This window comes from Drosophila albomicans, chromosome 2R (genome assembly GCF_009650485.2).
Source record: "Drosophila albomicans strain 15112-1751.03 chromosome 2R, ASM965048v2, whole genome shotgun sequence".
NCBI lineage: Eukaryota > Metazoa > Arthropoda > Insecta > Diptera > Drosophilidae > Drosophila > Drosophila albomicans.
The window spans coordinates 30382407-30396778 of NC_047631.2; the positions used below are offsets into that span (position 1 = coordinate 30382407).

At 33.8% G+C, this 14372-nt stretch overlaps 2 protein-coding genes across 2 annotated transcripts; both read left to right on the forward strand.

Annotated features, from left to right (window-relative positions):
- Nucleotides 1-455: 455 nt before the first annotated feature.
- LOC117574437 (uncharacterized) lies at nucleotides 456-1078 on the forward strand. The gene is made up of 2 exons (XM_034258275.1): nucleotides 456-542; nucleotides 599-1078. Exons 1-2 carry the CDS (start codon nucleotides 456-458, stop codon nucleotides 1076-1078), a joined length of 567 nt encoding a protein of 188 aa, XP_034114166.1.
- A 9445-nt stretch (nucleotides 1079-10523) lies between these two features.
- Nucleotides 10524-14015, forward strand: LOC117574903 (integrator complex subunit 3 homolog). The gene is made up of 4 exons (XM_052007371.1): nucleotides 10524-12016; nucleotides 13271-13397; nucleotides 13434-13488; nucleotides 13568-14015. Exons 1-4 carry the CDS (start codon nucleotides 10571-10573, stop codon nucleotides 14013-14015), a joined length of 2076 nt encoding a protein of 691 aa, XP_051863331.1. The 5' UTR covers nucleotides 10524-10570.
- Nucleotides 14016-14372: the final 357 nt, after the last annotated feature.

The following is a 14372-nucleotide window of genomic DNA, read 5'->3' on the forward strand; positions in this document are numbered from 1 at the left end:
GCGTTCTCACTTGTCTTGATATAATTCAAGACACGTTCACTTGGAATTATTTATTATAATATTAGCTTTATACAATTTTCTTCTGTATTTTCTCTATCAATCATTATTTAGGTTCAGAATGCTATTTTCTTTTATTAATGAACACAATTTTTTTTTAATTTTTCACTATTTCATATTAAAATAGCAAGTCATATTGTGTAATGCTCAGATGCTGGTATACATATTTACTAATCTATGTAAACTACTTTTAGAATGTTTACCAAAAACAAAATATGAACAATAGAATACTATAGTAAAAAATGTCAATTTTAATTGTAATTCCCAACTATTAATTTCCTAATTAAATAAATGAACTTCATTAAATTCAGTCTGCTTTTAAGCGAAGCAGTAATGCATAAAATTAGTTTTCACAATTTATTCTCCAAACAATTTACTAAGTTTGATATCATTTCACAATGAAACTGCTTCTGATATTGTTGCTCGCAGCTTCTGTCAGCTGTCTGGAGGATTCCGATGAGGAAGTTATTGACGATAGACCAATAGTAAGTATAGAATAAAATATTAGTGTAAAATCATGAAATAACTTTATAAATTCTAGCCCACTGTAAGCGTGGACCAAATCAAAATCTATGGAGAACGAAAGTATATTTTAGCTCAAGCTCGCATACACGAGGATCGCAGAACGTTTGACATCCATGCGAATGTTATACGCGAATTGGGCAGTAACAATCTGATTATGAATGTGAATATGCGAGCGAAATTCGAGAATGAAAACGAATTCAAGAAGATCTTCGAACTGCGGCGATTGGATTTCTGTGTCTGGCTGACGGAGTACAATGAGAATTTCTTTCTGCGTGCCTTCTTCAAGAAGAGCATGACTCTGAGTGAGGTTATTGAATGTCCAGTTCGAGTTGGGAATATATCGCTGCATAATGTGAACATGGCGGATAATGTTTATCCGCAGAATATGGTTCCGGGCACCTACAAGTATTTCCTCGAGATTGTCGAGGTCACGGGGGATTTGCCCAAAGTATTCGCTCTGCAGGTGACCACAAGAATATATATTAAAAAAGAATAGATACGGAAAATGTGTGAGTTTTTCTTTTACACACACATATGTAACTGCACAAAGGATACGTAATTACGGCAAGGACAACGACATCGACATCGACTACGAGGGGCTGCATCCTGAGGTCAACCCCCCGTTGGTAAGCGGATTGTTGCCTTCGATTTTCTCTATTTTTTTCCATTGTGCGTCATACGTCGCTTTTCCTCTTCGCATTTCCCTTGACGTATTGAAAATCGTTTAAAGCGCACATCGAGTGCAGCGTCCGATTATTGTGATTATCTCTGACTATCGCGTGTTTGTTCGCTTCTCGCATTTTCCCGCGGGACATTTGCGGTATTCGATGGGCATTAGAAGCCATATGTGCGCATTGTTGCCGCAATTTTCCCTATAATTAATAGAAAAACAATATGCTCAATGGGTAATCAATAAGCGAAGTACAATACGTAAGACTTGAATAAGTTATAGACAAGGGAATTTGCTTGCAGGAAGAAATAAAATACAACAAAAACTAGAATTATATTAGAAATTTAAAGAGAAAAGTTTAAAAGTAATATTCAAATAGTTAAAATTTCAATAATCTGAAACTTTGCTTGAATAATTTCAAAATTTTTAATAATAAAATCCACCATTTTATAAATAAATTGTATATGAATTATTTGCTGCAGCTAAGCAATTTCTCAGTCATTATTTAAAATGTGTAAACCTTTTCTTTAAATCTTTAACACAACAATAAATATTTTAAAAATAAACAAATTTAATCAAAATATATACCTGAATTCCATTCTCAAAATAGTTTATCAAACATGTTTAATATTTTTAAATTCTAGAATTAAATTCGATGTTGATTTATGGCTCCTTTTCAAATATTTCTCTATCATAATGATTTTCATGAGCCACAAAATCTTTTCCGTATCACGAACAGTTGAAGTTTCGCATAAAAAACTTATAAATTGAAATAAAGGAATTTATTTAATGCATAATCCAAAATTCCATTATTAAATATTAAACTAATTCAAATATTTCCCTAACATAATTGTAAGCCTAATCTATCTATCATAAGCCGCAAAAACTTATTCAAAACAAGAGTAGCAGAAACTTTAATAGATAATAAAAATACACACTAAAATATATTTCCAAAACAAACAAAATTTATAAATGTATGTAATATCAATATTATTATTATTATATTATTATTATTATTAAATATTATATTGATTCCTTGAGCCAGTCAAAATATTTCTTCATTTTATTCATAGCACAGTCACATACTGTTGCTTCTTTTTTATAAGCCTCTTTTCTTTCAAGTGCTGCCGAACTTTTTATAAATAATATAAAATTCAAACTAAAATATTTTTAAAATATAAACAAATATAATATTCTTAAATTCCAGTATTAAATAATATATTAATTCATTGCAGCAGTCAAAACATTTCTCCATCATAATCATCATCTTTTTATAAGCCTTAGTGGCTTTTTTTTTTATGTGCTGCTGAAACTTTTATAAATAATAAAAAATTCAAACTTAAATATTTAAAAAAAAATAAACAAATATAATAAATAAATATTCTTAAATTCCAGTAATAAATATAATATTGATTCATTGCAGCAGTCAAAATATTTCTCCATCATAATCATCATCTTTTTATAAGTCACTCAAACATTTAATGTGCTGCTAAAATTTTTATAAATAATAAAAAATTCAATTCAAATAAATATTCTTAAATTCCATTATTAAATATTTCATTGATTCGTTCCCCAGTCAAAATATTTCTCCATCATAATTCAAAGCACAAAACAATCTTGTTGCTGTCTTTTTTTATAAGCCACTAAAACCTTTCCAACCCATTTAGTTGCTGCGCTGTGTTACCTGATACTTTAATGGATATCTAACCAATGCTACACACAGTTAATTAAAATCCCTAATGCGGTTTACCTTCGCCTTTTTTTCACTTCCAAAGGGTCAAGGGTCGCACCCTGATTTCAATGCTGCTTTTTAACACACAATAAAATCATTTTGGCAAACTCAATTTGCCAAAAAGAAAAAAGAAAATACATAATGCGAGTGACTCTAAGAAGCAAATGGAAATTCAAATGGAAAAAATGAAAATCCCCAACGTCGAGCATTACATTCCTGCAAGTTCAAGGAGTCCAAGGATTTCATTTCGTTTTCTTTCCTCTCCTCCACTCTCTTTTTTTTTGGCCGTGTCAAGTGCGAATGCCTTGCATCAAGTGTCACACTTATGTGTGACCTTTGCAAATTCAATTTGTCGCCTCTTTATCTATAAGCATTTTCTATTAGTCTCACAAGAAAGGGCGGCATTTTTCTCAATTTATCTGTGGAATAGCTGAGTGCAACACGGGGAGATACATTTCAAAGGCCGAAACAACTTGACAATTTTGCAATCGATTTTGATTGAGGGATGGTCAAAATTCTTTTGGCGTGTGAATAACATGCAAGTAGTTATATTAGATTAAGGTGGAAAGTTTAGGATGACAGAGAGTAAAGAAATGAGGCGAGGAATATTGAAGATTGTAAGGATAAAAATATATAATATGAAAGTGGTATTTGATGGGTACATTTTATATACATATACATATAATATAATATATAATATCAATTTAATATATAGTTTAAAATTGGTATTTGATGGGTACAATTCACATACATATATATAAATTAAATATATAATATGGGTACATTTTATATATCAATTTAGTCTTATAAAATGTATATTAAAATATTGAAGTTTTTTGTAGTAAGGTAATGGTTACATTTCATATTCATATTTCAATTTAATTAAATCTTATAAAATATTCGAGTTTTTTGTAGTATAGAAATAGTTATAGTCAATTTATATTCATTGTTGAATGTATATATTAAAAATTGTAAGATTCAAAATACATTTATTTTGTTTTAAAAAAAGTTATATTAAATGATCTACTCTCTATCTAACTTTATTTAGTTTTAGGAAATGTATATTAAAGCTTTGGTTTCGATTTAGAGAGACTGAATAGAATAATTTATGAGAAAATCTATTGCCCATTTTAATTAAACAATTCATTTATTTGCTTTTATAAAACAAGAATATTTTGAATATATCGAAAATAAATTTACTTGAACTTAGAAATAATATAAATATGAAATTTAAAATTAACAATATTGATTATTTGAAGTATAAGCAAAATGAGTCGAATTTGTCATATTTTTCTTTAAAAAAGAATGAATTTAGAGTACGATTTAATAAGTTAACTTTCTGTCTAGCACCTCAACAAAGTAAAGGGTATTCCCTAGTCCTTAAAGACACTTTCAAATCAAAGACATGCTATCAAACACAACCAAATCGAATCAATCAAAATTGATTTAGCTAGCGACAAAAAAAAAGTCGTGCTAGACAAAAACTCAATTTGCTGCACATAGAAAATATAATTTGAAATTGTTTTTCAAGCTGAGAGCACTAAGAGAACTCATCGAAGAGAACTTTGCCCCGACTGGCGTCAGTTGGCAATTTTAGCCTGGGTTCTACTTGAGGCCTCAATGAAGCTTTCGGTAATTAAAAAGGCGTTGAGTTGAGCAATTAAACACACGAACTTTCAAGTAATACACTAAAATAACGCAATGTTGCGTAATTCAGCTTCACAGTTTTGTAATTAAACGCATTTGCATACGACGATAGGCACAAAAAAGAAAAAAGGAGCCTCAGGCATACTTCCATGCGACTCTAATTAAAACTAGCCTTTGGTTAAAAAAAAAGAGAAGAAAGAAAAGTGCAACAATTAAGTGTGTAACCTCAGGCAAAGGAGCCTTCCAGCTACTACCGCCTTGGTAGGGTCTCCATTAAAGGTCATCAACGTGACCGAATGGCAAATGCCAGCGACTTGACGTCTTTATGGCAATATCGTTTTGTTTTCTGTGTTGCCCACAGGAAGTTTTCTTTTGTAATGTGCGGAAGCATGGCGACAGTTTATGTTAGATGTTGAATTGAAGGCTAACAAATGAAGGAGTTGCGGAAATATGAAGAATGTTGTGATTTGAAAATTATAATTTAAGAAAAAAAAAACTGATGTATGAATGTTAATATTATAAAAACAATATTGCTATTAAATTTATTTTCAATAATTTGCTCTAAAATTAAACTTATTATTGAATTTTTAAGCAATATTTTTCAAATTAAATATATATGAAAAAGTTTTACCATAAGAAATACAAATTATAATAGACAATATATCGAAAAAAGTATGAAAAGTACAGCATAAAAGAATATTCCCTGCCTTATTTGATCCAAGTTGATCTTAAAACTGTTTTAAATATAATAAATCATAAAAATATTCATATGTTATAATGTATAATGTGTTTAATTGGTTTCATTTTATTTAATGTAAGGAAATAAAGTTATTTTAGGTTAATTTTATTTTTAAGATAACTATGCAATTTTAATTGAGAATAAAAGTAAAATAAAGAAAGTAGTGTTATAAAGTTTAAATTAGGCAGCTAAGTGTATTCTATGGTATATTTTAATCTATATACCAAATACATCCTTTGATATTTTTAGTATTTTTCGGTATATTAATTTGGTATAATTTAAGAATAATACATCACTAATAGCCTTTCATATATTTTAGTATATTTTATATACCAAAATACTAAAATATTTCAATCTATATACCAAATATAACATTTCCTATATTTTAGTATTTTGGTATATAAATTTGGTATATTTAAAGAATAATACAGCACTAATTATTAAAGTATACCAGATTTATATACCAAAATACTAAAATATATCAAAGACTATATTTGGTATATAGATTAAAATATACCATAGAGTATTTAAAATGAGTATGGGGTATATCAAGTCGAGCATACTCGTCTGTAGCTTTCATACATGTTTTAAAATACAAATTTGTACGTTGAACACTTGTCGTTTTTCAGAAAAAACCAAGTCAGCTGTAATATCAATGCTATTAATAGCAAATAGTTCACAAGATTCGCAATATATTCACAATGCAACAAAGCTCAACTTTTAGATGATATCACATTAAAGATAATGTGCTCAGAACTCGCCTCATTGCACTTTTATTACACGCATCTTCAGCTAATCCTCAAATCGAAGCGAATCTGGTGAATGCTTGCAAAATAACATAAACATATCGTAAATACATTTTCCAAATATCATAATATCATATGATCCTAATTAAGAGGCCATTACTCACCCTCTGAGTAAGCAGATACCCCCCAAAAATTGTAAAACCACAAGTCAAGCAGAGCAACCCCGATTTTTGGGTAAGGGTGCAAAGATTTAGCAGCGAAAGAGATAGAGAGAGAGAGAGAGGGAGGGTGAGTTTGCGGTTTTGATTGCCACGCGTGTAATTTGACACTTGAACATGCAGCGGCAACCTGTGTGGCAATTAGGCCAAACAAACTCGCTGCTATGCAAATGAGTGCAGACTGCTTAACGGGGCTAATTACAGTGCCGAGCCAAGTGTCAGCAACAGGCAACAGAAGCAACGGAAGCTAGGCAGCAAGTATCAATAACGTCTTACAAAAGCCGCAGCTATGTTAATGAGATGCACGGCATCCAGCGTCTTTGCTGACGAACCGACAATTAGCTGGTGCTAAAGGAGACCACAAACTGAAACTTTTTATTCACCTGCGAAGGGGGCAAGAGAAAGAAAGAGAGAGAAAGGGAGAGGGGGAGAAAGAGAGTAAGAGTAAAAGAGAGCAAAAGAAAGAGGCTGAAAATAAATAGCATCAACTTTTAAATACCAGGAAATTTTTATTTAATTTCATAGCTGTTCAATTACATTTTTAATTGATGAAGCCTTTGATTTATTTGTTGGTCAGAAGATGTCAGATTCTTTATGTTTTATATTGCAAGTGATTATTTATAGAGCAGCGCAAAGTTAAATCAAAATTGGTTGTTCTTTATTCAAGTTTACAAAACCTATTGCGGATGTTAACATAACAGCTTAATATACATGAGATTGTTTACAGAGCTCTGTTAATTAATTAATGTTGCCACATAGATTCATTCAAACTTACATTATTTCAACATTTTATTATAGTTATTTTATTTTGTTTTTATTTCCAGTTTTATGATCTTGATGTGAAATCTCAAAATGAAAATATAGATTTTGTTATAAATCTACATATAAATATATGGTATAACCCATATTCATTTGGATTCCAACTAATACTTACGATGAATCTCTGTAGAAGACTTTAGAGCCTTTTTTCGTAGAATTGCCTCAGCTTCTCAGTCCAAACTTTATGTAGTTCTGAATTCATTTTGAAGTTGTTTATAATAATAAATAAATAAATAAATGTAGTTATACTGAAACTATAAGGAAGCTTTTCACAAAGAGTAGCAATAATTGTAGCTACAGCTTTGGAAATTAAATTTTTTATTTGTTTTTAGATAGACTAAGAGCAGCAACTTAATTTTCTAATCTGCGTATAAACCTTAAAAGTAATCTAACCAAATTTGTAAGCTCTACCTCTTAAGAAATCTAAGTTATTGAACTTCATATCAGCGGACGGACAGACAGACAGGCAAGGCTAGAGGCTTTAATACTGACAGCCAAAGGCCAAAGCAGCCAACACTAATAAATGTACTCTACGTTATAAATTTATTTGTAATCTATGTTTAAATAATAGTAAACAACTTTTATTTATGAATTTAATTACTTGCCTCAGTTATTATACCCTTAAAGCTACTTCCTACCGGGTATAAAGATCAGGATAGAACAAAACTGATAAGGGGAGCATCAAAAGTTGTCGTGCAAAAATGTTTTTGAAGCAGAAAAAAAAAGCAGCTAAAAAGTTAATGGTCAACTTTTGTAGTACATTTTTTTTCCTGCCGCTTGCTGTTAACTTGGTTAAGCACAAAAAAGTTCATAATTGCATTCCTGTTTATTAGAGTTGCTTGTGTTCAAATTTGAAATGAAATTTTGTTGCGAATTTTTGTGCATACTTTAAAGTTTAAGCAGCGCAATTTAAGCTTTGAAAAAAAAGGAATATTTCATATTTAATTTTCCATGCAAGTGGAAGTGACGCCATTTTGAAAATGTGACATTAAAAATGCTCAAAAAGAGTTTGCCGCAGGGGGAAGGGAAGAGGAGAACCACAAAAAAAGGAATCCTTCGGTTCTTAAAATGTCTACACAAAAGCTGGAAAAATATGAAAAGCTGCAGCAGCAGCGACAACAACAAATCTCCACATCTCTCTCTCTCTTTTGCTGCTGCTTCTGCCTATTTCGAGTCGAAGCGGAAGAAACTCCAATACATTGCGTTGAAATTCTTCATTTGCAATTCAATGACATTCCGTTCATGCTGTGACAAATCCTTTAGCGCTCTGTGTGGGCGTGGCCACCAAAGTCCCCCAACGCAATGCTGTCCAATGAGCGTTGCGACGCAACAGTTTGATGATAGCAACGCATTGCTCTAGCTGTGGGCGTGGCAACGCATGCGCATCAGCTTCTTGTGGGTGTCGATATGTCAATGGACAGAGAGAGAGCAAGAGAGAGCGGGTCAAAGAGGGTGTTGGGAGAGTCACGCGTTACGGAACGCTGAGAGCGAATCCAATGCTGACAGAGAACTGCGAGGATTCCACAGCAATGTGCGAGCGAGATCCTCAAACACACTGTCAACCAGATGCCAATAACTCATCCCATTCCAAATCATCTTCTTCTGGGGGTAGTTCAATGAGGGTGGTCGAGGGGTGTCTTGTGTGTCTTGTGCCTTGTGCTGGCTTTCATTGGCTTCGCATTCAAACCCAATTTCGTTGGCATTGCGACAGGTGACCCAACAACGACGTCGCTGCTGCTCTCTGCCAGCTCAGCTCAGCTCCGTTTGCCATTCAATTCAGTTCAGTTCAGTTTAGTTCGACGGGCGCAACAGGAAAGTCGCGTTGAAATCCGTGTGCGGGTTTTTGAAAATTTCTGCTGCATACTTTCAGGCGCAAACAATTTCGCATTCGACTCGAGCAAAGTAATGGCAAAGTGCATTAATTATTTACAAGCTGTTACTAATTTAGCGACAAATTTTTAAGACGACTTAAAAAGAAAACTGAAAAATGTGTAAATAATTGACATTCTAGTGAAAGAAACTTGTAAAAATTAAACAAAGTGTGTGTACTTAAAGAAATTGAAAATTATTTAAAACACTTGCAACTTAAACTAAGCACAAATGTTATAAATAAAAGCAGAATAATATGTGCTTTGAAAGATAATTGAAATGTAAGAATATACTCATAAAAATAAAAAAAATGTGAGATTAATAACATTTCAAACTGAAAATTCAACTTTTAAGTGATCATAAAATTACATTCAAAACTGTTTGATTAATTTATTCTAACAATAAAAGAACAAAAAATGAAATACTAATTAAGCAAAGATGAACATAAAAAAAACTTGGAATAATACACGCTTATCTAAATATATAATATAAATATTTTACGAAGAATCGAAAATAAAATATTAGTTTGCACATAATTATCGCAAAGTAAAACATGAATTTAGACACATTAATTCATAGTTGAGGATTTCTAGAATTTCCAATACTGCTTCAAATTATTATTGCTCTTTAAATTCAGGATTGAACAGGTAATATAGAACACGAGGAATATTGTATATTTAAATATTTAAATAATGAATAGAGGAAATAAACTGTTTATTGGTCTTAATAAATTTATTAAAAAGAGATTTTAGTTTTACACGTAAATATTATCAAATAAAAAGAATATAAATCAGTAACTTAGACTTTTTATGTATTGAATTTCGATCAGTCAATCAATCACCTCATTTCAAAACTTTTAAGAATATTTAGAGTAATTAATTTAATTTAAAGGAAGATCTCCGTTATCCAAGTAAACAATGTTTCCTAATCCCTTATATCAAACAAAACATATTTTATAATACATCAATAAATATTGAATTTTGATTCGATTCGAATATAGAATTTTAGCAGTCCCCTCATTCCAAAAATAGCACGAATATATTTAGAGTAATTAACTTATTAAAAGAAGATCTTATTTATCCAAGTAAAACAATGTTTCTTAAACTTTTATGGCAAATAAAATGTATTTTAGTTTGGCAAGTTATTTTAAGTTTTATTTTAAATAGAAAAATAGAATAGAATTCAAAGCAAATAACATACAACTTAAAAATATTTCTTTTAAAAATTCATTATGGTAAATATATTTTCTCTTTTTGAAAATAAAAGTTTGCTGACTTCTATAAAACAAGAAGAATACAGAAGAAGAATGTCTTTCAGTAATGTGAAATATTTTTAAGTTGTAGGTTGTAGAATTATAAATACACTTTTTATTAATTTTCTGTCTTTGAACAAATGAATTTAAGAATTAAGAAAACTAATTTCTCGATTCAAATGTGTAATTCAATTTCATATTGGATTTTCAGCCAAAATTATACCATAAAATAGCAAAGAACTAATAACGAAAAGGAAGAATTAAAGTTGACTTTAGTCTAAGCGGACCCTTCAAGAATGTTGAACATGAATCAACTGCCGCCACCGCCGCCACAGCAGCAGCAGCAACAGTTGCAGCCACCATCAGCGTCATCATCGCAGTTGCTGTCACATCAACAGCATCAACAACATCACCAGCAGCAGCCACAGCATCACCAACAGCAGCAAGTACATTACGCCGAGTGTCGACCATTACCGGCAATCAACGAGACATTTGCGCAATTTAGTCAACATCAGCGTTCAAGCATCTCGTTGCTCTCTCCGCTGGATTTATCGCTTCGCACTACGTCGAACATTGTGCCAATAACACCACCATCGACGCCCTCGCCGCCAAGGAAGCGTCAAAGATTGATGTCCGAAGAGACGCAGAATTATTTGTGGCGGCCGCATATGCCACCAGTCATGCCACATGCTGCACTGACCATGCAACCACCAGTAGCAACAGCAACAACAACTTCTTCGACCACAAGTTATTTTCATCAACCAGCAGCAGCTTATGGGGCAGCAATGCGTGGCAGCTTTGAGGGGGCAGCAACAACGCACTATGACAAAGGCAATTTTCAGGCTGTGGCGAAAAATAGCTTTGAGCAAATTCCCGCAAGTCAATCGAGCGTGCTGGAGGAAGATGAGACAATTGTGTTGACCGAGGACGAGGATGAAACAGTTGTTAGTTCCCATGACTACAACGACTATGCGACGGACACTGAGGGCGATGACAATGAACCCGATGAGGACACAATACAGGTGAATGATGAGGCTGAGGTGGAGCAACTGTTGCCAGTGGAAGAGGATGAAGAAGAGGAGGAAGAAGAAGTATTTGTGGACATTCTAAGCAACGATGATGATGAAGATGCACCCAGAAGTGTGTTACTAGAAACCAAGGCGCTGAAACGCAACGAGTTGCTCTACGAAGATGAGGAACTGCATCATCAGGCGGTGGATGGATTGGCGAAGCTCTTCGAACGCGATTTTGGGCAGCCGAATAAGGAAACTTTGATGGAAGCTGCTTCTCCAGAGGAAGTTTTGCCAGCGGAAAAAGTCTACTTGGATTTGAGTGGCAGCGCTTTGGAGTCGCCACGTCAAGAGGCGCCTCCTCCTGCTCCTGCTCCTCTCTTACCTCCCCCTTCTCCACCCCTTCGCAAGCAAAAAATCGAACGTAAGCGCACCAAACTGCGCAAACACGCAGCCATCGATGAGGAGACAATCAGTCCAGTGTCTGGCACAATCATTCGCAAGCTGCGCGATGATGAGGAGCTCGTGGTGCACAAAGGTGACATTGATCCGGCTTTCAATGTGGTCGAAATCACCGAGGAGGCCAAAGCCATCTTGGCCAGCATCGATAATAAGATTGGCGACTATTTGTGCCAGCTTTGTCGCACCGTCTACGACGACGCCTTCATGCTCGCCCAGCATCGCTGTCCCCGCATTGTCCACATCGAGTACAAGTGTTCAGAGTGCGAAAAGGTGACAACTAAATAACCGTAACTATAAATAATGACACTAGCTGAAAGTGTGAATTTTCTGCAATTTATTAATATGTGAAGCGAACGAAAGAAAACTTACTTAAACATAACTAAAGATAATCAGGATAAAAGGATGATAATAAAGTTGGAAGTGTGAATTGACTAAACTTTTATAATAAGTAGAGCGAATGAAGGGAAACTTAATTAAACATAACTATGATAATGACATTCACTAGCTGATAGTATAAACTTCCTAAAATTGAATAATATGTGGAGTGAACAAAGGGAAACTTAATTAAAAGGATTTATTTTCCGAAATAAGTATATTCAAGTTGAATATTTTGTATGCGATATTACAAATTTTACGAAAAAGGGAATTGATAATGATTGCAAAACAGTTTTACAGCATCTGAATCTGAATTTCAATTATCATTTATATAGTTTTACAAATTTGATTTCCCAAGAAATATTCAACACTTTAGAACATTTATAGTTTGCTCATGTTTCTGTGAATTATGCATTCCAATCACTTTTAATCTTCTAAAAATATTTGGTTTATGGATGAAGCCGGTGTTTTTCATACTTTAGAAATAATGAAGTATATAAATCAGCGATAGAGTTAAAACCAAAAAATAGTTTTCATAGAGTATTTTACATCAAGAAAAATGATTAAGAATTTAATTTTTAAAAAAATCTAGTTCGAATTTGAAAAGAAGTCTTTTCATTAGCTTATTATTATTAAACAGATTTTGCAAAGAATAAATACTTTATACTGCTTTCTTTTCTTTACTTTCTTCTTAAGTCTAATCATAAGAAGGATTACTGAAGGATTACATTTCAATAAGTTTGTTCACAAAACATATTCCTAATTCAAGTAAACAAAATTTTTAATTACATTTTATTTAAATCAATGAGAAAGTGCTTACATTTATTTAATAGTGAGATTTGCAATAAACTTTCATGATGTTTATTAGCAGCCAACCAAAAAAATTCTGAAGATGAACATCCAAATTTTGTTATCAAATATTAGATATATAGTTATTTATATATTATCACAACAAAATTTACATTTAGCTTAGGCATTATACAAAATTTGGCCTGCATTCAGCCGCTGCCGAACATTTATGAAGTAGCATTATAAACATATGTAGATAACGCAGCTGCCTTTCAGCTCGTGTCATTCACAACTTCAGCTAGTCTCATTGGTAATACTTTCTACCATCAGCAACAGCTAATTAAATTTTGTGCTCTGCAGGTCTTCAACTGTCCAGCGAACTTGGCCTCACATCGTCGCTGGCACAAACCCAAATCTGAGATGCAAGCAGGCAAGAAGCGCCAAAGCAGCAGCAACGAAGCCGGCGGCAGCAGCAACAACAGCGGTGGCAACAACAACACAGATGGCAACAAAGCAATCGGAGACGATGCCAGCGATGGAATTTATCCCTGTCAGCAATGCGGTAAATCCTTCAGACGGTGAGCAAACGAAGAAAGAGAAAAAAAGAGAATTCTTCTAAGCAATTCTTCAACTTAAATTGTGACTTCTCATTCTCAGCTATGCGTACCTCAAGAAGCATCAGGCATCGCATCAGATGCTGGAGAATCTGAAAAGCATGGATTTCTTCACTGCTCAGCAACATCAACATCAACAACATCATCATCAGCAGCAGCAACATCAACAGCAGCAGCAACAACAGCAGCTGCAACAAACGTTGCCACAGACGCAACCTGCAAGCTCTCAAAATGCTGCCACCTACATGCTGCCACGCCCACCGCATGCTGCACTCTATCCACAAGTCACGCCCAAGAATTATGCGACGCCTCAACGTTTCGCTGGCTTTCCCTTTCAGCCCTTCGATCAGCGACGTTTCTACTCGCTGGGCGAACTTTATCTCTCACAGCAACTGGAACGCTCTTCGGCTTTTCAATACGTGCATGCGAATCACTTGCGACAGCTCTCGAATGTGGCACACACAATGTTGCCACCGCTGCCCGTCAAATGACCCAGCTCCAATGTTCTGCGTCCTGTGCCACGCATTGCTGCCACATCCACAGTCACATCGCAGACCTCTTCAAGCGCAGCTGCCAATCAAGTCGAGTTGCCTCCTGTTAACTGGATGCTGCCCATGCCGACGGCATCGGTGGCAGCGGTGGCAGCTGTCAGTGCGGTGGCGCCTCCAGAGCCTGTGGCAAGCGGAGTTGTTGGTGTTTAATCACATGCAAAGTTTAATAGAATTCAATCATAAAACTATGCTAGTTCAAGTTTAAATAAAATTTAAATCAAATAAAAGCTAATTCTTTGGTTTGAAGGGGCGCATGAGTATTAAGTATACGCAGGGTGATGCGATAAGGTTTTTAAT

Bases quoted from the DNA above. Each gene is read 5' to 3' on its own strand.
- LOC117574437 (XM_034258275.1), top strand. From the start codon at position 456: ATGAAACTGCTTCTGATATTGTTGCTCGCAGCTTCTGTCAGCTGTCTG. The intron at 543-598 runs GTAAGTATAGAA...TATAAATTCTAG, and splicing joins TTATTGACGATAGACCAATA to CCCACTGTAAGCGTGGACCA.
- LOC117574903 (XM_052007371.1), top strand. From the start codon at position 10,571: ATGTTGAACATGAATCAACTGCCGCCACCGCCGCCACAGCAGCAGCAG. The intron at 12,017-13,270 runs GTGACAACTAAA...TGTGCTCTGCAG, and splicing joins AGTGTTCAGAGTGCGAAAAG to GTCTTCAACTGTCCAGCGAA. The intron at 13,398-13,433 runs GCAACAACAACA...AAGCAATCGGAG, and splicing joins CAGCAGCAACAACAGCGGTG to ACGATGCCAGCGATGGAATT.